Source organism: Sciurus carolinensis, chromosome 12 (assembly GCF_902686445.1).
Source record: "Sciurus carolinensis chromosome 12, mSciCar1.2, whole genome shotgun sequence".
Lineage (NCBI taxonomy): Eukaryota > Metazoa > Chordata > Mammalia > Rodentia > Sciuridae > Sciurus > Sciurus carolinensis.
Genome location: NC_062224.1, coordinates 44,704,814 through 44,729,048, shown reverse-complemented (window position 1 = coordinate 44,729,048; position 24,235 = coordinate 44,704,814). Strand labels below are relative to the sequence as shown.

The window sequence follows — 24,235 nt, the reverse complement described above, 5'->3', positions numbered from 1 at the left end:
CACCATGATTGGGGATTGCATGCCAGTCGATCCCTCCTGTACTAAGCTCCTGCAAGATCTGAGTTGGATTTAATAATCCTTTGGTTTTACATCTTGAGATTTATTAGTCTTTATAAGAAAATCAGAGTCTTCCCCAATATGTTGGAATGTGGAACTTATATATCGTTCTAGCAGTTGCTCTCTCATTCCTAGGTCTTTGATCCACTTTGATTTCAATTTTGTGTGGGATGAAAGATCTAATTTCATTGTTTTCTTTGAGTGGACAAATATGGTATAATCTTTACATCTATGAACATTATTGCGGGAAAAACAAGTCATAAAACTATGGACAGAATAATATAAACATATATAAAGAAAAAGTTATCTCTAAAACATACAAATGTGTATAATTTAGAATTATTCTTCTTATACTATATATGAAGAAACATATACTTTAATATACAAAACATATATGAAGACCTAGACAGAGAGGAGGTAAATTACCACAAGATTCGTAGTCATTATTCAGTGTGTGGGGTCAAGAAGGGAATGCACACATGGGCGCACAAAAGGGAAACGAAAAATTTCAACCTATTCTATACTTTAAGGTGCACAGAGGACTGCTTTTGTTTTCCTTATCTGTGCATATGAGATAGATTCACTTTTGTGTATGCTAATTAGAAATGTAAAATTAAAAAAAAAATGGATCTCACTCCAAAGGAAATACATCAAATGGCTTTTCGCCCAGATAAAGGTACACAAATTGGCAATAGAACAATTCATGATTCCCCAAACGTGGAATAGGATAAGTACACTTGTACTCAAAATTTCTAACAATAACATGAGTAATTAATGTTTGAAATGTGATATACAACAATATTCTAAGAGAAAGAGTCCCCTCCTCCAAACTGTATTCTATTGTATCCTAACTGATGTCATTAACTGAGTAAATTGAGATGTTGATTAAGAGAACCCATCAACTCAAGTGTCCATCTCTTTGCATGAGAGCTGTATTTCTCATAAACGAGTATTGTCATGGGTCCTTTATTGTTTTAAAAGAAATATAACCTTTTATGAGGTTTGATTTACACATAATGTCTTTCATATTCTCAGTACAATTTAGAATGTCACAAAATATATATGTCATGTAACTGTCACCACAAAACTTACAACATTTTCCTTATTCTTCAAAGATTTCAACCTGTTCATTTGCCATCAATTCCCACATTTCCTTCTAGGCCAAGGCAAGCATCGAATTTCCTTTTTATAAATGGTTTTTCTTGTTCAAGAATGTATCAATAAATCATAAAGCATGTATACTCCGTGTCTGATTTCTTTCACTTGAAACTTTTTAAAGATCCATTCATGCTGTCACAGTTATCGGTTTTTAATTTCTTTTCATTACTGTTTATAAATTGCTTATACGGATATACCAAAATTTGTTTATTCTCCTGTTTGTGGACATTTGAGATCTTCCCAGTTCGAGCTCGTATGTAGAAAGCCATAAACATTTGTGTACAAGTTTCTGTGTCCATCAATGTTTTCCGATCCCTGGGATAAATACCTTGGGTACATGAATTTTTAACTGCATATTCATGCCTGTGTTCTAAAATTGTTGTGCTATTTTACATTCTCATTAGCAATAGCAGAGAATTCTATCTGTTCTCTACATCTTTTCCTATTCTCCTTGTAGTTTTAATTTGCATTTCCCTGGTGATTAGTAATGCTGACCATATTTTCTTTTTCAAAAATTTTTAATTTTTTTTCCATTGTATACAAATGAGGTCCAACTTTTCATTTCTCTGGTTGTAAACAAAGTAGTCACACGGTTTGTGTAATCATACATGTACATAGGGTAATGATGTTTGTCTCATTTCCCTATCCTTCCTTCCCCCCAACCCCTCCTCAACCCTCATTTCCCTCTACGTACTCCATCTTTCCTCCTTTCTTCCCTTATCCCCTCTGCCCCGTTATGTATCATCATCCACTTATCAGAGATAAGAATTTGGCATTTGTCTTTTTAGGATTGACTTATCTCACTCAGCATGATATTCTCCAGCTCCATCCATTTACCTGCAAATACTGTAATTTTATTCCTTATGACTGAATAATGTTCCATTGTGTATGTATACCACAGTTTCTTTTTCCATTCATCTATTGGAGGACATCTAGGTTGGTTCCACAATCTACTAAACATTGATATGGCCGTGTCACTGTATTATACTGATTTCAAGTCCTTTGGGTATAGGCCAAGGAGTGGAGTAGGTGGGTCAAATGGTGTTCCATTCCAAGTTTTCTAAGGATCTCCATACTGCTTTCCAGAGTGGCTGCACCAATTTGCAGTCCCACCAGCAGTAAGTGTACCTTTTCTCCCACGTCCTCGCCAAGACCTTTTGTTGCTTTTATTATTCATAATAGCCATTGTGATTGGAGTGAGATGAAATCTTAGGGTAGTTTTGATTTGCATTTCTCTTATCACTAAAGATGTTTTACATTTTTTCATATATCTGTTGATCAGTTGCATTTCTTTGTAAGTTATGGAGATTAGTGCTATATCTGAAGTGCATGTAGAAAATATTTTCTCCCACGCTGTAGACTCTCTTTTCACATTACTGATTGCATCCTTTGCTGAGATAAAGCTTTTCAGTTTGAATCTATCTCATTTATTGATTCTTGCTTTTCTTTTGTACCAAAAACCCTAAAGAAAGAAATTAAAGAAAACCTCAGAGGACAGAATGATCTCCCATGTCCTTGGATAGGCAGAATTAATATTGTCAAAATGACTGTACTACTGAAAGTCTATACAGATTCAGTGCAATTCCAGTTAAAACCCCAATGACGTACCTAATAGAAATAGAGAAAGTACTCGAGAAATTCATTTCAAAGAATAAGAGACCCAGAATAGCTAAAGCAGTCCTTAGCAGGAAGAGTGATGCAGGAGGTATCACAATACCAGACCTTGGACAATACTACAGAGCCATAGTAACAAAAACGGCATGCTATCAGCACCAAACTAGATAGATAGGGCAGTGGTACAGAATAGAGGAGACAGAGACAAATCCACACGCATACAGTTATCACATACTAGATAAAGGTGCCGAAAGCACACAGTGGAGAAAGATAGTCTCTTCAACAAATCATGCTGGTGAAACTGGAAATCCATATGCAGTAAAATGAAATTAAACCCTTATCTGTCACCCAGTACAAAGCTCAACTCAAAATGGATCAAGGACCTAGGAATTAGAACAGATACCCTGCACCAAATAGCAGGAAACAGTAGGCCCAAATCATCATCATGTTGGCTTAGGACCAGACTTCCAGAACAAGACTGCTCATATTTTCAATAGCCATTCATGTGTCTGTGACAGCCAGTCCAAATCCTTTTTACCTTCTTTGTTGAGTTGTCTTATTACTGAGTTTAAAAATTCTTTCTCTTGATGTTACTCCTTTGTCAGACGTAGGCTACGTAAGTATTGTCTCTTCTCTGAGCTTGTTTTTTCTTTCATTATACTGTTATCCAAAGAAAGTTTTTCATTTTTTTTTCATTTGTTGTTTTTCGACAGACGTGATAGTAGAGTGTATTTTGCCATACTCTACATACATGGAATATTTGAATTAGGATCCCATTCTGTGGTTTTACGTAATGTGGCATTACGCTGGCTGTGTAATCATTTATGGGCAAAGAAGTCATGTACACTTCATTCTAGAGCCCTTTCTATTTGCAACACCCCAACCTTCCCTTTTAGACAAAGGATTAGTCACCCTTTGTGTAGTCTCCCAGAGTTCTATTCTTCCCCTACCTACCCTTATTTGTTGTGGTTTAGCATCCATTTATCAGAGAGAATATTCAGCCTTTGGCAAAGTATCTGGCCATGTCCTGGAGGCCCAGTTAGCCTGGCCAGGTGGATTAGGGCCTAGTTCTGTGTCATGCCAGCCAGCACCACAGCTGATAGCGAAGCGGCAGCATGGCATGCAAGGCAGTGGATCAGCAGCAAAGCTGTGGGCATAGTAGTTCCTACTTTCATTCTCCTACTTAGAGATATTGTTTTCCCAGTGCCATTTATTAAGGAGGATATCTATTTATCAAGATACATTTTTGTCACCTTTTTCAGTATCAGATGAATATACTTGTGTGGTATCCTCTCTCTGTCTTCTCTTCTGTGCCACTGGTCTCCTGTCTTGATGTCAAACAATGTTGTTTTTTAATGATAGTTCTGTAGCATAATTTAACCTGGGGTATCAGGTTGCCTCCAGCATCGCTGTTCTTGCACCCACTTCCACAAAACATGGCCATTACTTACTGGGTTATGAGTTTTTAACTCCTTATAATTCATACAACCGTCTGTAGATTTTGGCTAACAAAACAAGGAAAATGATGGCTGGATTGTCAGCTTTCCACTTTGGAAATCAAGTTATGTCATCTTAGAATTTGCAGTGAGATCCTCTTTCCACCTGGCAGCTTAATCCTCTGCGTAATCCTCTGACTGGTCTTACACCTGGCACAGATCCCACCTTCTCAGAAACCAGAGTTCTCTCTATTCACCTCTTTTTCCTTCCACACATAGAGATGCAGATGTATAGTTTATAGTATTCATTAGGTAACTATGTCATCACGTAAAGAGAAAAATATTTCAGGGTGTAGCCCTTAAAAATCAGGTAGTGTTCAGGCCACCTGTGAAAGATAAAATCAAAGTAGTAATTTGAATTTCAAAGTGTAGAATACACTTGGTGTGCTCTGTAGTGGCTTTGTGATATAATTTTGAGAAGACTTGTGCATTCATAGGAGCTCAAAGTAAGATCTTTGAGATTGTGCATTCAGTTCATTTACTGTCAAAGACACTACGTTTGCTTCATGGCTGCAATGATTGAAACTCGTTCCCTAATTTTCTCCTCTTTGAAGACACAAAAGAAGATTTAATACTAGCTTGACTAATGAATATTCAAAGCTGCCCCTCTCCCTCAGAATCAGCCAAAGAAAATCAAGTAAAAATATTTGACTTGGATAACTAAAAAATATATTTACAGCTTTTCATAAACAGTGATGCTTCTCATCATAAATTTTTTGCTTCTCATTTTTCCTTTTCCCTTAACTTGATAGCAGTGCTTTCTAAAGTGGTACAGATATGTACTTGTATGTGCACATGCCTGAGTGTTCATGTGCATGGAAAGAAGTATCCTTAATCCAAACACGTCACGTAGGAGGAATTTTTGGTGTATGCATTTTTCTGTTTGCAACAACCTAGGCAAGTTAGTACAGGTAATACAGAATAAAGAATCACGGAAAGAGTCACTTGATTATCTCAATAGATATAGAAGCAATCTGTGACGAGAATCCACATGAGCTTCATGAAAGAATTTCTTGAAGAAAGTAGGCATAGAGGAATGAGCATCAACATCATAAATGCTACACTCAACAGACTTAGAGCCAACATGTTACTGAAGGTGCACAAATTGAGAGTATTCCCTCTACAGTGAGAAACAATGGGTGTCCACTCTGCACACCACTATTCAATTTATGGCTCCAGAGTTTAGCCAGAGCACAGAGAAAGGAATGTAATGCAGTTGGGAAAGAAGGAGTCACAAGTGCCCAGCTTGCAGGTTAAATTGTTCCATACTTGGAAAACCAAAGAGACTCCACCAAAATACTCAGAATTGGTAAACAAATTCAACAAACAACAGGATACACAGTGAATAGCTTTCCTGTACACCAATGATGAACTCCCATAGCAACAAATATGGAAAACCATCCCATTCACATTAACATCACAAGAAAATGAAATAAATGAATTACCAAGGAATAATCTTAACTAAGAGGCGAAAGTATCTAGGATGAAAATTGGAAAACACTGGAGAGAAATAAAGAAGACACTGAACTTGTACAGAACTCCCATGTGCATGAGGCAGACAATGTACAAGGGACAGTTGTATCAAAGTCAAAATCAATTACAGATTCCATGCAATCCTCCACAAAGCATCAATGTCATGTTCCCCTGACCTGGAGAAAACAATGCTTAAAAAAACTTTGGACCACAAAGGACTCTGAAGAGTTCAAGCATCTAGAACAAAATTACTATGAGAGAGGCATCACAACACCTGACTGACTTCACATTATATTACACAAACATGCTAAAAACCAGAAAGCATGTGGCATTAAAAAAATCACACTGGGCAGAGGAATAGAAGAATGGAGCCAGAAGTAGAGTCCTACATACACAGACATGGAATAAAGGTGCTGAAAACTTTAGCTGGCTGAAAGAGAGCTTTGTGAACAAATGGTGCTTGGGAATCTGGACATGCAAATTGAGATAACTGGGACAATTATTCCTTTTATCTCACTTTGAAAAAACTCAATACAAAAGGCATCGGAGATATTAAAGACTGAAGACTTTGAAATTTTGCAACAGTTTTTGAAGGGTACTCCAATGGCTCAGGAAATAACAGGAAGAGTTTATAAGTGGGAGTACATCAATTGAAAACTTCTGCACAACAAAGCTCTGTGTTGGATCTCACGGAGTGAAGAGAAGACTCAGAGTGGGAGAAAATACTTGCCAGGTAATCATCTCCTGATGATTACTATCCAGAATATATGAAATATGGAAAACAACTTAAATCAAGTAATCCAATAAAAAAACTGGGGGTATGATCTGAGCAGACACTTCTCCCAAGAAGAATTACAAATGTACAGTAAATTCTTGATGGAAGACTCAGTATCTTTACCCTGAGGGAAATTAGGTTGATTCCCTCTCACCCCAGTCAGAATGGCTCTTTTTCAAAAAGCCAAAAACTTTGGAGACAAAGAAATTTGGACACTGTTGGTATAAATATCAAGTGGTATAACCACTGTGCAAAATTATAGGTGATTCCTGAAAAAATCAAAATGGGAATGACTCTGTGATTCAGCTGTAGCACTTCCAAATGGACACCTGAAAGAAATTCAGCATACAAAGGAGATCCCTGCAATACTGTCACTATTGTGCCACTGTTCACGTAAGCCAAGTAAAGAAATGAGACCAAGAGACAGTGAAAAAACAAATTTATAAGAATGAGTGGAACATATGTACCCATGGAGTATTATGCAGCCATAAAAATGGATGAAATTCTGTCATTTTTAAGCCTATGATTATACTCAAGATTATTTTAAAAAAAATAGGAAAATAAAGGAAGGAAATGATTGAATGTTCATCTTCATATGTGGGAGTTTAAAAGGTGATAGAAAATAGAAAGGTGACCTAACAGTAGAAGTAGTAATATGCAATGGGGATGAGACTAGGGGAAGTGGAAGAGAGTGTGGAAGGGATGGTGGTTATGATTAGCACAGTTTATATGTATGTACAGAAATCATAAGAGTGAGTCATTAACTTGTAAATGAGTGTGAGTTTCTAATTATTATAGAAGGTTTTTTTTTTTTAAGTTTTTATACCCTACAGACCTTGAAGGGAATTTGAGGCAACACCTCATTTTTTCTGAAGGCCTAACAAGGGGTTTTAGAGTCATAATGTCAGCTTCAACTACAGACCATGTTCCAAGAAGTTCCTGGATTTGAACTTACCCTAGAATGCTTTTCTTCAGCAATATTTGGCAAATTGACAAGTAGAGTGGATACCAATGGGAAAGAGGCCCTTGAATTCAGTAACTGCTAGTTTCTTTAAATTTTGTAGTCTCTTCCCCTTAGCTCTGCTCCAGTGGTACTTCCTGCTGCTCCATAGCAGGAGCCCCCTTTTTTCCACATTACCATTTCATTTAGATCACAGACCTTGAAACCCTTCCTGTCAGTCTAGTTAAGGACCTCCCAAATTCCTCTCAGAGTTCCATTGACTGCCTTTTGATTTTATTTAATCAAAATTATTTGGCTTCCTCTTAACTCTAGTTCAAAGGTATCCTAAAGATGGTTGTATGTTTTAATAGAATGTCAGCAAATAAGTATTTCTAACAATACCACTGACAGTATTACTGTATGATGAACCACTTGAAAATCCGTTCTTTGAAAGCAGTGTTTATTGTGCTCACAGTCTGCAGTTTAGGCATGGGTGGGTGAGGTCAGTCACAGTCTCGTCTTCTAGAAATTGTCTGTGTGAGTGCAAGTTGGCTTTGGGGACCAGAACATTCTATCGTCTCCTAAATCCACACGTCTGTCTGTTGAAGCTGCTCTGATCTGGTCCATCAGCATGGCTGTCACCTAGAACATGTTATAGGAGGTCTCCCTGAGCTCAGAATATGGTTTATGATGTTTGAATCCATATTTACAAAATTGATTAGCCAAGAGCGTTCTGTTCAGACTCATGGGAACCATTTATTGGTGCAGGTCTGAATAAGTCAGTGTGAGGTCCATAAAATGACTTTAGAAAGTAAGAGAAGTGAAGATGGACTTAAGAGGCAAAGGTCTTCCACTAAGAGGTGACATTCAGTTTTGGGTGAAGAAAAATGAAAATGAGTCCTAGAAAAATAAAGGTCCATGGTCAGCTGTGATGGGTTGTGAAAAAGTGGTGCATGTTAGGAACTGGTTTCTGTGCCTATGTATGGTTTTCACTTCACTGATTTTAAGAGTGATTGACTGGAACACATTTTCAGAGACCAGATTACATTGTATTTCATTGCAACTGAGTGCAAGTCAAACTTTGTTATTCCATTTCTGTGAGACTGTTCTAAGCCTACCATGTTCGTTAATATGTTATTTTATTTATGCAGTTGGATGATCTTAATGAACAACTGCAATATTCCTGTTCACAACATGCATATCTAAATATGGAAAATGAATTCCTGAGACAGGAGGTTCTGTCTCTGGAAGAATTAAAAATTTTGTATGGAAAACTGGAGGAGGAGAAGAAGGAATTAGAAGAAAAAATAGTAACCTTTCAATCGAGGGAAAATGATTCGGTGGAAATTGATCCAAGAGGACAGTATGAAGCAGCAAGTGAAAGGACAGAGAGGGAGAAAACATTGGAGGAAACGGTGCAGTCTTTACAGGTGAATTTTTCTGTGATGTGCTTTAGTTCATTCACTGCAACATGTATCTTGAATGTCTATGTGGTATGTGGTTCCTCTGTTCCCTTACAGAAATTTGCTTTCAAGGTGTCTAGAGAAATAGTGCAGAGCTCATCATTACTAGAACTAAGTTGATCCTTCAGAAAAGTGATTTTCATGCAAGAAAATCATTGGTGGCATAAAGTAAGAATAGTACAAGGAAAAGAAAGGAGAGTGATATAGAATAGGTATTTGCTGACAACCTTATATTGTTAAAATTTTGAACCAATCGTATTATTCTCTGACATCTGATTACAAAGTGATTCACAGCTGAGGATGTATCTCAGGTAGAGTACTTAGTTGCCTATCAGGAGCAAGGAAGGGCCTGTGTTTGATGCCAAGCAGCACACAATATAATAACATAAATGAAACAACTAAAAGGTGACTAGAAGAATGGTTAAAATCATTTAATTTTGCACATTTAATACAGTTGATACCAATGGCTTAGTTTTTTTAAAAAAAAATCTTTTTCACATTTAAAAAAATGCTTATTCACTGCCAAAAGAAAAAAATGCACAGTAAATTTTTGTATGATACTTAATGTCTAAAATATATCCTTTTAAATGGATTCAGGCAAAGATCTATTTACACCAATTACGAGAACATCATGACGTTTCCATGAGGAGTCAGATGAGGCTGAACATCCAAGACATGAAGGCCAGACTTTTTGACATGAACAATCAAGTTTACGCTTATAAAATAGAGCTGGAACAGTGCAAACAGCTCTATTTAGAAGAATTGGACAGGACAATGTCATTGTCTGATGAACTTAGCATGTGAGTGAATTAGTATCATAGGAAGTACATTAAGCTGATATATTTGTCTGTAAAGAATAACATTTCATGAGTCACGGTCATGAGATGATTAGAACGTGCAACTCGGCAGGCTAAGTTTGAACCATATTGGTGGTAAATAAACTTAATTTTAGAATATGAGTGCAGGGCCCTTTCTATATCTCCCCCCATTTGGGGTTTATGTCATTTGCATCTTTCTCAGTAATGTAGTTTTATTGCTTAAATTATCACTTAATCTTTAAGTATTTATCTAATATCATGTTTAACATCTTACGAGTGACATGGTTACAAATTCTCTTGATAGCATTCTGTCCAAGAAATCTATCAGTAAGTAACTACATGAGAAAGATTGTAACTGAAACCCAAAGAATTGCTATCTGTAATCCTCCTCTGGGGGCATTCTGGTACTTGGTCAATGAATTTTCCTTGTTAGAGATCTTTCATATTATCCCTAGAGGGTCGCTGGAGACCATCTGTCCTTTCGAGTTTTTCAGGTCTACATAAACTCATACTTGTGATATAGGAAGTGATAAACGTGATGAAGAATAGAATAAATTGCAAAGTGGTTGAAACAAATTCCTTGGTCCAGTGAAAGGGTCTGAGTGGAACACAAAGAGTTGGTCCCCCCTCCAGTGCCTTGCTAAGGATGTTGTAAGCTAACCGTCTTGCAGGCTGCTTGAGTTCTTCTGATCACCAAGTGAGTTTTCTGGTTCTCCCCTGGAGGATGCTGCTCTGAATTACTCTGGAGGACCCAGTGCTCGTTTTCTTCCATCTAATGTGTGGACTCTGCAGATCGTGAGAGCATATGTTTGACAATGTCTTTGAGGGGTACCTCTTCAAAGGCATAAACTGTTTTCACTAAATACAAGTATTACTGCCTTGACTTTTTGAGTATTTTTTTGCATTTATTTAGGCAGCATATCATGGTGTTTTAATATACACAGTATTAGAATAGGCCATTAGAATCACCTGAATCGGTGTTTGCATCATCTCACAGTTACCCTCTGAATAGTGTACTGCTCATAGCATCTTGCAGGGTCTTAGGAGTGGAGAAGTTCCGGAGGGCAGAGGTGTCACCTGTTGACCACACTTCATTGATAGCGATTTCTCCTTCCTCCTCTGTTTGAGCTGTGAGTTAGTTTGAACTATTAGTTTTTCCCCCTAGGAATATATGTAGCTCATTCCAGCCATTTGAGACTTAAAACTAACTATACGCGGTAGGTCTGCTCTGACAGGTTTAGGATTAAAACACTGTTGAGTGGAAAACTCCATTTACTCTCATGGCACTTTCTGAAGAATGCAGTTCATTTAGGGGAAATGAGAAACTAATGATTTTGTTTTTCAATCTTTGCAGGACGAAGGAAAGGCTAGCGGAAGTGAGTAATGAGCTTGGAAGACATCGTAATGTTCAGGAAACATCAATGATCCTACTGCACACCAGTCGTGTTGAAATAACAGCATGCAGAACTGTGGCTGCAAGGTGAGTTGCATTCTCTATTTTCCTTCAGGTCTCAGGTGTGTGATAGAATTTTTTTTTTGTTTCATTTAGTAAATAACAGTCATTCCATTGACTTGGGCATATGAAGTGAAGGTCACAATAACCCATGAGAATGAAGAAAGAACAGAGAAATTTGTCAGATGTGCCAACATACTGTGTAAAAAGATAGACAAGGGTGGGTTATAGGGTGAGATGTTACAAAACAAGAGACTTGTAAAGATTTTTAGCCATGATCCAGAAAGTAAAATAATTTTGTTTACCATCTCCTTTTTTTGCAAGGTTAATCATTCTGGACTACTTCCATTATGAAGTGCTATGTTAAAATCATTTTGTTGTAATGTTAAGGAAAATGAGTATAATGATTATGGTTCTAGTCTGTGATTTCAACCCCACTGTTTATTAACACAGTTTTTCTCCATGTTCATAGCATGAAGTATTTATTTCATCTCTTAGCATTACATGAAATTTACCCACGTCATTTAACAACTTTTTTGTATTACTAGATTACCACATATAGGTTTTGTTCATTTGTACTATAAGGATGTACATTATTGAATAATTCTGGGATGCTCTGTTTTATCGATGGGGAGGTATTGTAGAGCTCTCTTGGTGCCTTATTGATTTTTATGATAATATGTAAAAATAAAAATTAGCAGGAAAGATATAGCTCTCATAATTTTATTGCAGATAGAATTGTTTTCTCATAATATACTGTTTTGAAAATGGTTATATAAAGTTGAGAATTGAACCTGGGGTGTTGTTCGCACAGGCTGCCACCGATATACATACCAATTCTCTGTTAACTCAAATCTTTCTAAAAGTACTCCAATTTCATGAAAGGTTACATTTGATGGTTTAACTAATTTTATGTTCTAGTGCTTTGTGCCTAACAAATTAGAAGAAAAAAAGCAGTACAGATGAAGTCAATGTTTAACTCATGTTCTTTGTGCTGGGGAGGGAGCCCAGGTCCTCAAGCTGGGTAGTGAAGCTCTCAAGTGCTGAGACACATCCCAGGCCCACGAGTACATTTGATAGTCGTCGTTTTTGGAATGGCATTACAAACACTCACATAAATTTTGGTGTTTCATTTCAGTAATTTTTTTCCGTGTTCTCAAATATCATTTTTGGTTCTATTTTCTACCCTAAAGGTGACAAATTAGGTGCAACACAGTCAAAGCCAGATGCCACAGACTTTAACAATTTTCATGATGAAACATTGTATACAACAGACTTATGATTGGTACTTTTCCTCAACTGAACAGACTGGTTTGCATCTCCAAGGCAGTGCCTGTCTTATCTGAATTGTAGTTCTTACCACATTATCCTAGCATAACACTTACTACTCAGACATCAAACATTGATCTGAAAAGCTTTCTTATTCTCCAAGTTAAATGCTCTGTCTTCTTTCTGTCTTCTGGAACTTGGAGATAATTCTCCACTTCCTCCAATTCTTTTCATTTTCATTTAGTATTTTCCCAAGTTGTTTAAATATACATTCATTCTTTGCCTTCGCTTTCCAAAAACTGTTCCTTGGGCCTTTGAGATAAAATACGTATATTTTATAATTATATACTAACTGGTGTAGAGTTCTTTTATGCATAAGCCATTTGCAGTTTAACATTGAAATTCACACATGACAAACTTCTTTAATTTTATTATATGTGAGTGTATATGTATTTCCTTATAACAATTGAGTGCTCCAGAAAAAGAAGGAATGATATCAAATTTTTCTTTACACCATGAAGAGTTACCAAATATATGTAAAGTGTGGAAAGTGTGTATGTATTAGTTAAATTTTTTTGAAGGAATGCTTTTCTAACACATCATTTAGAGTAAGATCCAGTGGACTTTCAGTGTACCCTCTTGAAGTGAGTGAGATTATATTTGTATTTGATATGCCTTACTCTTGTCAATTTCACTATATTTCTGTTTTTAACATCTCCCTTTCAGCTCTATCTCTCTTTCAAGTGAGCAGTATTTTCAAGAAGAAACATCATAAAGCCAAGGAAGAAGAAAACCTTTCCGTAAGTCTCTGCAATCAACCATCCATTTGCTGGGTTGTGGTGTGGTGTGGTAGGCAGTAAAGGACACTTTATTCCCCCCACCCCACATCAGAAGCCAAAAGGCAGAGGGATAGAGACCAACCTACTAGCTGCACTGCTCAAACCTAATACTTAAGAGGAAGACGGGCTTAGCCATGAAGCCACAGTGGGCTTCCAGATCCTCCATCTCAGATTGGACACTTAGTTTCCAGTGGAAGAAGCCACTACTTGACTGGTGTCCCAGAAACAGGATGCTCCCTGCAGACATGGGAGCAGAGCCACACATTACCATAGGCAGATATGTCTTTCAAAGAGAGATGGAGAGGCAAGCCAGGGCATTCAGTGTGATCCATCCAGCCACTAGGTAAATCTCTCCTCTCATGAAGAAGGTGGAGAGTCCAAGTCCTTACATGGAAGCTTGAGGCTAGGGAAATGAGTTTTCTGCTACCATTTCTGCCTGGATTTAAATTATATTTGAAATGAAGGCCTTGTCTGTATATATCTGAACACATGACTAGAAGTATGGTAGATGGTAAAGAGAAATTTTTGTTTTCTGCTTTGAATTTTGCTATCATTGATTTTCACCACATGGATAATTCCTTTGTGGATTCATTTTGGGAAACTAAGTCTTACCTTGAATAAATAAAGAAGTTGTTTAAAAAGAGAGCTTTCTCATTTTAAGCTTGTGTGGTTCAACAGTAGGGGTTCATCCTTCAACAGATACCTTAAAGTATCTGTGCTTGATGAATAGAGAATAAATGATTGCTGCTACTAGAGTTCATGGTATTTATTTGTATTCCTTTATTTTATTCAAAATACTAAAACATTTTACATTGGAGAGTTACCCTTTTATATCTCATGACTGAACATTTTGACCCTCAAGAAAAACTTTTACGTATGCATTATCTTAGAACTATGTCTAAAAATCCTTTTTCTTTACTGAGTATGACATTAGTGACACCCTGGAACTCTAGGCCAGAGTCTACAGCCATTTGGCTTTGTGTCCTGTCAAGCTATCATCTCTCTCCTTTGGCTCTCGTATGTAAAGAGATCTGAACAAAATGCTTTTTTTACAGCCTAATCATTTTGGTGTTCTGTTTAGGTGCTGTATTTCAATTGTGGAGTCTCATTTTAAGTGTTGATTCTTTAAGATTTAATGCTTGTTTTTTTCTTTTTATAGGTAATAGTGAAATCTACGAACCAAAACAAGAACTTGTAAATCTGGGATATAAGTTTAAGATCATTTGCAGAAAACCGTCTGTTTTCTGGTGATATAATGAACCTATTGGAAATTGACATTTGTGGTAGCATTTTATTTGGCTTACTCTAAAGATGCTTCTAGTAGGCCTTAGTAAGATCAACTTTTCCAAATGAGAATATTGTGTTCCCAAATTCTATTCTGAGTATATATAAATTTAATATCATTAGGGAACTCCAGGGTGAGTTTATCAATTACCCAAGCTGCATTTTGCTGATAAATATGCATGGGATGCTTAATTACTTGAAGAAAAGCATAAAGTTAGGACTTGAAACAGCTCATGAAAGTGGACATTTGAAAACTTGTCACAGTGACACCAATTTAATTGCCCTTTTGTTTTTGCTTGTAGGAGATAGTAAAGAAACCCACCTTGCAGGATGACATTGAAGATTGGTCTTCTGATTATATAAGATGATTGTTTTATAAAAGACTTTCTAGTGTATAAGACACAGTAGTTTTCAACTGTATATAGTGGCCAGTTTTCTTCATTTTTACTTTGTTATCTGTGTTATAGCTCAATATGGATTTGTGTTTATACAGATTTTATTTGTATGATTTCCTGTTAAAACTCATATCTATGTGCATGCTTATGTGAAAAAAGAGGCACTATGAGTTTGATACCTTTCTAAATTAAAAACAAATAGAACAGTGCTTTCAATGTTTTGCTAAATATGTTCATTCCTTTTAACAACGTTGAGTGTCCCTTAAGCTTGTGTGTTTTTCACTACTCATGCTTTGGTGAAACCTTTATCTAACAGAATAGGACAGTGATGAATGTTGCGAGACTTTTTTTCTCATTTTTTCCTGCCTAATCTGTCTCAGGAACTGTATTAAACCATTCCAGAGAGAAAACTTCTGAATTTCTGTTAAAGAAGTAGTTTGATTCAATGGGATAGCAAAAATTGAATGAAAGGGACTTTCAAATACTCTTTTCATGTTTTTAAATTGCCCTGATGAGACCAACCACTCTACGCTCCCACCAAGCAGGTGAAAACTACAGCTTTCAGTGCCCAGGACCTTTAGATAGACTCTTGGGTGTCCCTTGGCAGAGCAGCCCCTCCCTTAGCTTGTCCCCGCTCCCTGCTTACTCCAGGGTTGAGTGTGTCTATATTTCAGTGTAGATTTCATAGTTAGCACTTAATAGATCAATTAGAATTGTCGATTCAATCAAAATTATCTTAGTAGCTCTCCATATTACGTGTCTATTCTATTCTGTAAATAGTGTGCATAGCTCAGTGTAGATTTCATAGTTAGCATTTAATAGATCAATTAGAATTGTCCATTGAATCAAAGTTATCTTCGTAGTTTTCCATATTACATGTCTATTCTATTACCTACATATAACTAGTTCTAGGCTCTAAAACTCTTCTTTTAAGGTCTCATTTTAAAATGATATTCCCAGAGTTATAACTCCCTTTTCAATTTAGCATTACAAATAATATTTTTATTCCTTACACTGTGACAGGTGTTGCAATGAGGTATAAGTCAGAGAACTGAAACCAAGGTAGTTTATAAACACAGTGGAGCAAATTTAGATTAATGTATTAATGTATCATTTTCTGAAATGATCTATAAATAGCAAATGTCCCTTTTTTGGTTAATATATTTTATGTAAAATACGTTTGTTAAATATGTTTTGCTCATTTCATCAAATGAGAAATAGGATAATATAAACATTCTTAGTGAAATAAACATCCTTATTTATTTATGCTCTCTTACATGGCTTCATAGTCTCATTCCTTCTGCTATTGCTGTATGTCGTCCACCTGCGTATAGTGTTAGAAAACATAGGTGTCCTCCAGTTCCGTTTTGTGGCACCAAAATGCACACTCCTGCATTTTGTAGTAGAGTCTAGCCAATGCACTTCATCAGTTGTCTCCTGACTTGTACCAGGTTAACATATTGTCATTTACTATGCCAAGGGACTACCTTTTATCCTCAGGAATACTCCAAATAACTTCTCCTAGAATAAAAAAAAATTTATCTGTTTGAAATTAATTCATTCTTTCCTCTTACCACTTACCCTCCTCAGTCCCTTGCTCTGGCTTCTTGCCACCTTCACCACTTACAATTCCTTAAGAGCTCTTCCTTGCCTCTGACTCTTTGCATGTGCTTCTTTGTTCTGGCTACTGTCTCCTTACACTTGCGGTATCCACATACACATTACCTCCACCAGAAAAGACTGCAAAAGGTTTCATCTGAGTGTTCCAGTTCTGCTCTTTTCAGATGTTTCCATAGTGTCTATGACTTAGTGTGAAATTTGCTGATAGGACACTTCTGTTGTAATATGGATTCTTAAGCAGTGGACCCTATCACCTCCAGGTAGTAACTCCAGCTCCTGTCACACTGCCTTCCCATGTGCTTGTTGAATTAATGTACTAAGAATGGGGAACAGAAGCTCAGGTACAGAGCCAGAATGATGACAAATCCAGTGAGCAAACATGGGCAAATTATTTTTAATCATAATATTGCATTTTTTCAAACATGTGTTTTCATTCTTATTCTTTCACCTTTGTCATTGCCTTGCAGAGGTGAATTTAGGGAAGGGGGAGGGAAGGTGCCTCTGAGCCTCTGGCCTCTACCAAGAGGACATTTGTGTTGTGTGGATACAGGACCAGGAGCCCTTGGGATCCTCCACTATCCTGAGGATGCAGTTCCTGTGCTTTGGGCAGTGGAGTTCTTGTAGGTCCAACTCCAGTAGATACACCACCTGGTATCAGGATATTGCTCACAATTGAGAAAGCTGTAAGGGGGGTAATGTAGTCAAAGGTCAGCAATTGCACACTCCTGGCAAGAGTGGCATGAACAACAGAGATGGAAGAAAGGCAACAGGCCTAGACCTAGAGGCAAGGGGCCTGAGATGCTGGCAGGGGGGATGTGGGAGAAGCAAGCAACTTCCAGGCTGTGCCCAGCGGAGGACACACACAGGATGGATCTGCCCTCACCAAGGTACTTGGCTTTAGTGCCTTTAGAACAGCCTGATTCCTAGGAGATAAAAAGTTTGGAAGGGGCTACTGCCTAGCCCATCTTGATGATGAGCCAAATAAAAACTGGGTTCCCACCTACTGATCATTCATCTGAATAGGGCACTTTATTGATACTTGAAAGTATGCTACCTAGTAAAATGAAGTACAGCATCTTACTCTCCATGTCTTCATTTAAAAAAATATGTTCTATATATAGTAGAAAAGTGTCTGAAAAAATATTTTCCATAATGCAACAAGTGCATGACTATAATTTCCATGATTCAAACCAATATCTGTTAGTGTACACCCATGTATGTATGTTGTTCACTGTAGAAACTTACAAGTCTCTGGGAAACTTGCGTTTGTTTATGTACAATTTGCTTTCCATCTAATTAATTAGGGGCTACCTTTTCTGTCCTCAGTTGATTCTCTTTTATATTAGATGCTTTTTCTCAGGATTGATCAATGGGGCCCTTTATCACTTCACAACATCCCAGCCCTTTTTGAGACAGGGCCTTGGTAATTTTCCCAGGCTGGCCTTGAACTTCCCAACCGCCTGCATCAGCATCCCGGTGTCTGGGATCATAGATCTCTGCCACCATGGCCACAAGCCACCTGACTTTCTATGTCACAAACCCAAAGTGCTTGATGAAATACAGACTGAAAATTTTCAGTAAGGGAAAGGAGAAAAGTGCCAGAGCCAGTCACAAATGCCTTCTTGTTTTTGTTAGCAGGACCTTTGGTAACAGGACCTGAAAAGCAAGTTGGCCGTTATTTTTGTCTTCTTTTTGGGAAATGGAGGATTGAACCGAGGAACTGGCATGCTAAATCCATATGTGGAGCTGCACCCTAAGGATAAGGGCAAGTATTCTGAAATTCAGTTTACCAAAATAAAAATCAGAATACCCTGTGTACCAGCAAAATTTAGCTACATCAAAGTACTTTCAAAATATTTACAGTGTTGGACTGAGATTGTGGCTCTGTGGTGGAGCATTTGCCTTGTGTGCTTGAGGCACTGTGCTCAATCCTCAGCACCACATACAAAACTAAATTAAAAAATAATTATAAAAAATACACTTTTAAAACACTTTACAACGTAGAACAGCAGCGGAAGACTATATTTTGTCGCAGTCTGCATGAGAGTTCATGAAATCAAATGAGGGGCGATGGGGGATTAGAAAAGACAGACACACAAGTAAAAACTATGGGACCCAGTGGATATTACAGTCTGGAGGAGTGCAGTGACCATGAGCCAGCTCAGTACATTTATTATATAGGTTATATCATTGAGGGATATATTCAAGAGAAAATTTCTTCAAGCCGAATGAAGGACATAGGTATGAGCATTTTATTATTATTATTATTATTATTATTATTATTATTATTAGCTTGTGCCCATAATTTTCTACCCCCAGGAAGCTGGCATGGGAATTTCAAGGTCAAGAACTTGACAGCTCCATAGCTTCCTTTTGAGCAGGGTACCACCATAGCAACGGGGCAATCTTAAACAGTAGTTTAGCACTGAATGTTCCTGGGTGAGGCATCACCTCTGGCACAGGACGTTGAAGAACTGTAATTCAGTCACCTCTCCTGAAATCTCCCCCCTTTTTAATGTTTTCAGTGCAAGTGATGTGCTATCATTTGATGTTCTCAGATTTCTTCTCCGAAGACACAGCATCCTACTGTTATAACAAAAGAGAATTAGTAGTAAAACATGATGCCAAAAAGTGACATATGGAATGTTTTAACATATCTTCAGGATTGAATCATTTAAATCATTAAGTATTTGTTCAGCAAGCCATGCAGGATCCACAAGATCATTCCTGCTTTCCTGAATATCCTGAGTGATATGTTTTTTATAACTCTATAAGATCCAGACTGTCATCATTTCTCTGACCAATTTCTCTGACCAATGTCCATTAAAAGATTTTTAACTTTTTCCCAATCCCATAGGGAAGTGTAATTTGCAGCTGCAACACATTTATAGCCAGTAGGGCAATAAAGCCTTTGTCTAAATTTAAGTGTGGCATATACTATATTTTTGCGGTAGCTTACAAAGCATTTCATTTAATCTTTAGCTTTTCATCAAAGTTTTCCTGATTTTGTAGGACTTTGGAAGTATTTGGGGTAAATTAAGAAAATGAGCATTTTTGAATGCTTTTGGATAACAATATCACAATGTCATGGCAGAGACAAACAGATCGATGCCCCAACAGAAAAGGACGATCAGGCATATACTCTAATCCATGCTGTCCCTTTTTGAGAGGATTGTGCACAGGTGAACACCTTCCTCGTTGGTTTTCCCAACCCCTTAGTGGGGATAAATCTTTGAATATGTGATATCTAGCCTTTGTCAATAATTACTCTCAATATTCTTTTGTATACCCCAAAACTTGACATGAACTGGTTTGTTAAGTTTGTATTGAAATGTGGAACTTCAAACTTATCAGTGAACTTCTTCAGCTCTGTTGCATTAACCTATTGGTCTAAAATGCTCTTTGAATAATTCTTTTACTTAAGTCTGATTTTATAACCTCAAACATCCATTGTCTTATTGAATTGTGCAGATAGATATTCAATATGTTGACATATTTATAGTATGCAAAAAATCAATCATTAATATCACCATCATTCTCATCAGAAGATTAAAGATATCTTCTTTAATAACAAGATTTCAAGTTACTGGTGTCTGAAAAAATTTTTCAAAATTCTAATATTTTCTTGAAAGTTTGGAATTCTTATTCCAAATACTGTTGGTTGATTTCCTTGAAGTAACAAGCTCATTTTACTAAAATTTGAAAAATTTTCCCCTCAATAAATACCCATGATGGACTAACCAGTCTGTCTTTTCATTAGAAAATGTTGCATGAAATATGGTGGTCAATGGTGCTCAGTTTGGTTGCACAAGTGCTTTTATCTCAAAATAGTCTTTGTGCAGCAGAACATTATGCATGCTTCTCAGTCATAGTAAATCGTAAAAGATACCTATTTGAGTTAATATTTAATAAGAGTAAGAATTTTTACTGCTGTACTGCTATGTCAAGATTCTCTCTCTCTCTCTCTTTCTTTCTCTTGTTAGGTCTTGCTATGTGTCCCAGGCTGGTGTCAAACTCCTGGGTTCAAGCAATCCTCGTGCCTCAACCTCCCAAGTAGGTGGGACTATAGGTATACATCTCCATGTCTCACTAGAGAGCATTCTTAAGTGAAAATGATGATTTTTTTTTCCTGTGATTGCCTGGCAAAAGAATATGACAACCAGCACAGTTGGATAACTCACTACCACGGGTGCTCAGAGCCGGCAGTTTGACCCGTCATTGTTTTTGTGTCATCGCGGTCAATGGCACAAAAGCCATCTCAGTATCATTGAACAGAATATGTGTCCAGACCTCTTATGGACTAAAGTGTAAGTGCCTTGATTCTTACTCTTCATTTCTCTAAGATCTGTGTTTGGTGCACAATAGGTGGTCAAGAAATATAATGGATTGAACTAAACTGAATGAGGAAGATAACTAAATCAAGCAATAGTTAATGTGGAAAAGTAGTGTGTAAATTAATGCTAAGGCCAGAGATGAACTCTTGAAAAACAAATCAAAATTTCTATAAGGTACTACTGTGTGTACTGCTCTTGAAACTCATTTTCCTCTCCAACCCCACCTGCCCCAACTGGCACCATATTGGCCCATGGAATAAAATAACATAAAGCTAAGTCTTGCATTCATGCTCTGGCACCTAGCCAGCACCAACATCTCTACCCACCTCCTGAATTCTTCGTCTGGTCCTTAAAATAGCTGTTGATCCAGTTCCCATCCCTAGGTAGCATCTTTTCATTATTCCTTAGTCTATTTTTCACCTGCCTGTAACAGTCAATTAAAATCCAACATTTTCATGACCTAGCTATCTCCTGGTGACCTGATTCCCTAGTGATATATTACATTTCTGGACAACTCTTTAGGAAAGTTTAGGTCACACACCTTAACTTTTTCTAAGCAGATAATCATCAATTGTGTGATAGTTGATTCATATGTGTGATAATCATCTCCCTAGGCTTCAATTTTTTGGAGTGTAGAAATTATCTCTTCCATGATGAGTCTAAGAAGGAAACAAGTTCTATGTGTAGGTTGTGAATCAATAATTAAAATAAAATCTCATTTATTTTTCTTGCAGAATCTGTAGTGTTTAATATGAAAGAATCTCAGTGTCAGTCTTCAATACACCTTCAATCAATTTGTGGATTAGTTGAATGCAGAAAACAAGGAGTCTTATCTGGAAGAATGATTACTTACAAAGTAGTTAGAAGACTTCAAAGTATATATCTGTTAATTTTGCAAAAAGCAAAGCCATGACAAGTTTGCCACATTCCAATTTTCCAACTGATTTTCATTATCTCTTATTTACCCATCATAATAGACACAGGAGAAAGGTACAAACAGTGTGCAGTTAAGAAGAAGTTTTGTTCCCACAGACAAACCTACTTCCCATTTCATAACTTTTTAAATAATATAAAATCAGATTTTCTCAGGATCAATCATTTTAATACCCTGAAAAGAGGATTTTATGAAACAATTCTTTGAGGCACTTGCTGAAAACTGAGATTTTTGTCATTAGTTATACAAAATAATCCTGCTCTTAAGGAAAAACAAACCTCCCATAAGAACTTGAAATGAAAATATTTATTGTACACTTATTATTTGTCAGACATGTTGATTGTATCACTCATTTAATCCTGCCAACAAATCTCCAACATAGATATTAGTATCTCCATTTGAATAAAAAGGAACTGAAAATTTGAAAGAATAAAAAAACTTTTCCAAAATACAGAGCCTCTGTGTTGTGAGTTCTGCACTGGGAACTATTGTGGTTTGAATGTCAGAGCCACTTTCTTTCTTGCTCCACTTTGCAAAGCAGCTTCTTGATATAATAAGATAAATTGTCTAATGAAAAATTGAATAATTAAATGTGTAATAAGCTACTGTGTGAATATTAAGTAGAATTGTAAGCTTCTTGGTAGTGCTAAGATTCTTCACACAAAAGAAAGACATGAAACATTCTCTGGATGAATTGTGTATTTTGGGCGTTGTGGTTATTTGGAAGATAGGTGATGCAATTGCCAGCTTATTCCTGACTCGGAAATGTCCAGCAATGACAACTATAAACAGATGGTCCCAAAGCTCTATTCCTTTTGGGAACTCTCTGACCTCAACTCAACCGATCTACTGTCATGTCATTGGATGCCCTTTTACCTTGTCAGCCTAAATTTTGCAATTACTGCAATTAAAAAAAGAATCAGGATCACTTGTAAACTTTACAAGCAGTCCTGCCTCTGGGATACAATCATTCTGTGCTCCCAGGGATTACGATTCCTACGCTAACAGGTGGTGTCAGAGCTCCAGACCTGATCCTTCAGGTGCTGCCTGGTGTTCAGTTTCCCCTTGCACTGTAGGTGTAATCCACACCATTAGTTCAATATTTCTATGTGAGAAAGACATCAAGAGACAGGATCCTGGGTAATGTCCTGGGATTTCCAATATCTCTAGAGGAAATTATTTATATGTGACATAGGGCTTTCCTTTCAGGATTTACTCTAGAGACATTTGGGAAATTATATGTGTTTGCATGCATAGAAGCATTTCTTTTTAATTTAATGAGTCTCTACACATACACTGCAGGGTACTTAAAATCACAAGATTCATGTGTTTGTGGAGAACACAGTACTCAGGCTAAATTCAGGGTGGATTGATTCATGTCTGTTGCATATTAAAGGGTAGAAATAAGTTAGCAAAAATCACTCTATGAACACACTCTGTAACATCAAGGCATAACAAATTGATTCAGAGAAGAACAGAATAGTTGAGGATGGAAAAAGTGTTTCTGTGCGGAGCTATTAATCCAAGTACCTTTTGTCTGAGTTTCCCAGGATGTTAGTTGAGGGGACCCATGTGAAACATAGGTGCTCTCCATAGCAACTGCTTAGGTGCTTGATGACTGACCAACAGTGGATAAAGCTCACATGCCCGGGTAGACCTGGGATCCTAGGTCATTTAGCAAATCTCTGTGTTTAGCAGAAACAAATTTCTTGATTATTTTTTTCAGCCCACCTATCCATATCTGGTTGATTTGCTTCCTTTAACCAACCTTCCTTTGTACGTTCCTGGATTAAAATGACTTAAGGTCAGACAGCAGATTTTCATCATTTATGGATATATTAAAGGTAAGATCTCCATGAGTACCAGTGTTGAGGTTTAGAGAGTTACTTGTTTGGAGAAAGGTGGAGATGTGAAGATTTTAATGGCCCTTGTACTTCCACCACTTCCCCTCCCTTTCTTTTCAGAGATGGATTTGGGATAAAACTGGTGAAGCTTAACCTCAAGGTTAATACATTAACCTAGGAATACATTGACATAATATGTTTTTCTAATACCTATAAAAGTGAGTTGTATTGATTGCAATTGACTAATAATGGACATCTTTGATTCTTATTTGCCCTACTGCACATTTTACTTTGCTTCAGGTAGAGCTCTGGGGCCATGGCCACATTTTGTACTTTTCATCTTAGAGGACTTGAGTGGAGGTGCCCTTGGTTTGGGTTTGGTAGAGTGTATGTATGTGGTTCAGTCAGTCTCGTTCATGAATGAGTTAGCTTTCCAGCATTAGAATGCCTATCAGGAAAACTGTGTTGA

The 24,235-nt window shown here is 37.1% G+C and overlaps 1 protein-coding gene and 1 long non-coding RNA gene across 9 annotated transcripts in view; both read left to right on the top strand.

Moving 5' to 3' along the window:
• Nucleotides 1–18,391, top strand: part of LOC124962010 (ankyrin repeat domain-containing protein 26-like) — a 96,987-nt gene extending 78,596 nt beyond the window's left edge. For 3 of the 8 annotated variants that reach the window (XM_047521086.1, XM_047521081.1, XM_047521087.1), the window contains 4 exons: nt 8,665–8,943; nt 9,574–9,776; nt 11,149–11,274; nt 13,243–16,310. In XM_047521086.1, coding sequence (XP_047377042.1) covers nt 8,665–8,943; nt 9,574–9,776; nt 11,149–11,274; nt 13,243–13,291 — 657 coding nt within the window. In that variant the 3' untranslated portion in view covers nt 13,292–16,310. Of the gene's footprint in view, nt 1–8,664; nt 8,944–9,573; nt 9,777–11,148; nt 11,275–13,242; nt 16,311–18,289 lie in introns of those variants that run through there. The other 5 variants (XM_047521084.1, XM_047521085.1, XM_047521083.1 and 2 more) reach the window with 5 other exon arrangements.
• Nucleotides 18,392–18,466: 75 nt separating this feature from the next.
• Nucleotides 18,467–22,365, top strand: LOC124962013 (uncharacterized). The gene is made up of 3 exons (XR_007104411.1): nt 18,467–19,836; nt 20,638–20,961; nt 21,723–22,365. It is a non-coding gene; the product is annotated as an uncharacterized LOC124962013 (long non-coding RNA).
• The last annotated feature ends 1,870 nt before the right edge of the window (nt 22,366–24,235 follow it).